The sequence below is a fragment of the Mandrillus leucophaeus genome, unplaced genomic scaffold, assembly GCF_000951045.1.
Source record: "Mandrillus leucophaeus isolate KB7577 unplaced genomic scaffold, Mleu.le_1.0 Scaffold61, whole genome shotgun sequence".
Lineage (NCBI taxonomy): Eukaryota > Metazoa > Chordata > Mammalia > Primates > Cercopithecidae > Mandrillus > Mandrillus leucophaeus.
This window is the reverse complement of record NW_012106586.1, coordinates 3883107-3885450: the sequence shown is the minus strand read 5'-3', so window position 1 is coordinate 3885450 and position 2344 is coordinate 3883107. Positions and strand designations below refer to the sequence as shown.

At 35.0% G+C, this 2344-nt stretch overlaps 1 protein-coding gene across 1 annotated transcript in view; it reads left to right on the top strand.

Moving 5' to 3' along the window:
* Positions 1 to 2344, top strand: part of USP12 (ubiquitin specific peptidase 12) — a 52597-nt gene that overhangs the window by 42506 nt on the left and 7747 nt on the right. The window contains exon 7 of the mRNA XM_011999961.1: positions 2085 to 2163. Within this exon, the coding sequence (XP_011855351.1) occupies positions 2085 to 2163 (79 nt within the window). The remainder of the gene's footprint in view (positions 1 to 2084; positions 2164 to 2344) is intronic.

Sequence of the window (2344 nt, the reverse complement as noted above, 5' to 3'; positions counted from 1 at the left end):
TCTTTGGGATCCCGCCCCTACCCCGGGGTCTTACTCTCTCCTGTCTCACTCTCATTGCCTCATGCCTTCTTGCCTCTCCTCTCTGGAAGTCTTCCTTGATGCTCTTCTGCCCAGCCTCAGTCTCCACGTGTTGTCTTCACATAAATACTAGATGTGCAGTGCTAGCCCTGTCTTAGTGCTTTGTGTACTGTCTTAGGATGTATGTCTGCTTCCCTTATGAGAACAGGTGCTTTTTAAAACACGAGATAATTTGCTCGCTAATAAAAGATAATCATATTTTAGAATATTTTTCCATTGTGTATTTTATTTATCAGACTTATTTGTAGATTTGCTTCATATGAAAGTGTGGAGGGTGTGCACAGCCTCATTATCAGCATGTCAGTTCCAGTTCAGCTTGCTCCTTCTCTATCCCTGGTTCCCAGCCTAGAAGAGACTTCTAGCAAATGTTTGTTGACTAAGTATTACCCTTCAAGCCCATGTCAGAACTGGGCTCCGTTTCTTGATTTCCCATCCTTCTCTCCCTTCCACCTCCTCTCTTGCTGGATATGGTCTCTCCTGTGGCTCTACTTTTATATCATATTCTGCCTTGGATTATGTTTTTGGAGTAGCCATCTCTGTACTGAAGGGGTATTTGGGCAAGCAGTTGTTGAAATCTCTTTAATCTCCACAGCAGTCAGTAGTTACTTGCATACATTAGGCATTTATATCTACTCAACTGAGTGTGTTTAATGTCCAGAAATCAGATGCCTAAGAAACAGCTTCCTTAGGTGGAAGTTCAGCCCTTCATCTCTCATTTCATTTTTAGTTTATGAAATTAACTTTTGTCTACTGTTCTTCAAACTAGTTCTTTGCCAAAGGAAAAAGCCGCCTAACTTTTCTCAGTTTACTAGTCCTCACCCCACCCACCTCCTTTCCTTCCATCCTGTGTTCCGCAGCCTTTCTTTGATTTTTCTTGATTTCACCTTTTATGATTTTGTTTTCATTTCTGACCCTCTCCCCATAACACACAAGACCCTTTAGATGAGTCCTAAATAAATATAGAAATAGACTTAATAAAGCATTAAATGCTTTTTAAAAAGAAAGTTTTGAGGTGTCATCCTCCATAGTTTAAAAAAAAAATGTTTTTGTTGGTGTCATTCTGTCACCTAAGGTATTTATCTTACCTACAAGATCAAATGATCTGAGAAACATAAGACATTTTAGGAGGTGGCTTATTCTAATAATCTGGTCACTACTTTTAAAATAGTGTTTAGCATAAGGAGTAATTTGTGTTGAAAAGGATTTCAAATTCTGTATTAATTATAGAATTACAATAGAATAAATATAACCATATAAGCCTTTATAATGAACCGTACTTAAACTGGAAGAGGTTAAAACCTTTGTCATATCCTTTTATAAAACAAAGAATTGCTTTTAAAAGAAATTATGCCTCCTTTATTTTTATGCATGTCTACATTTATATATTCCAGATTTGTTTAAAATGAGATGCAGGGGCAATCATAGTAATAGTTATAATGGTATTAAGAATTAGGTACTTCGTATTGACTCACCATTGAGCAAAGGTCATTTGCTTTTAAAGACATTTTGTGAAGTTCAGGCTTGATTTTGGAACCAAGGATTTGATATCCTTGCCTGTTTCAAGCATCATGTTGGATCTTTCCTCAAGAAAAAATACTATTACCAAGGGAGTGAGGCTTAGAAATAATTCTTGTATGCATTGTTTTATAGTTGAATTCAGCATGTTCTGCTGTGATCCCCTCCCTTATAAAATGATAGAAAACCGTGTCTTTTATTATAGAAGCAAAATTGAAAACTATTACAAAGACAGTAAAGAATTTCAATAATGCAGCTTTATGTGAATAGAATCTCTTAGAGTAGTAATTATTTGATTTTAAAATTGATTACCAGTTCAACTCAGTGTAGCTTTATCTTTTTTGGAAAGAATAGTTAAGGGGTATAAAAAAGAAGCAGTTCTTTTTTACTGCTATTTGTTTCAGTTTCTCTATAAAACATAAAATTTAGAGCATGAAAGAGTAATATTAATAAATATCATATTAAATTAACTTCTTTTTTGTTTGTTTTAGTGGTCCCAATCGAGGCCATTATATTGCAATAGTTAAGAGTCATGATTTTTGGTTGTTGTTTGATGACGACATTGTAGAAGTAAGTAGTTTCTTAATCTCTTATTTTTGAAAGTTGTATGCATATGTTGCTTTTCACTATTTTCTGATAGTTTCTCATTTAGATATGACTGGTGATGATTATGAGACAAATGTCTGGGTCTATAGATTGTAGTCTGATTCCTACTTCTTACTCTACAGCGTCCAAGCCCAACAGTTAAGTG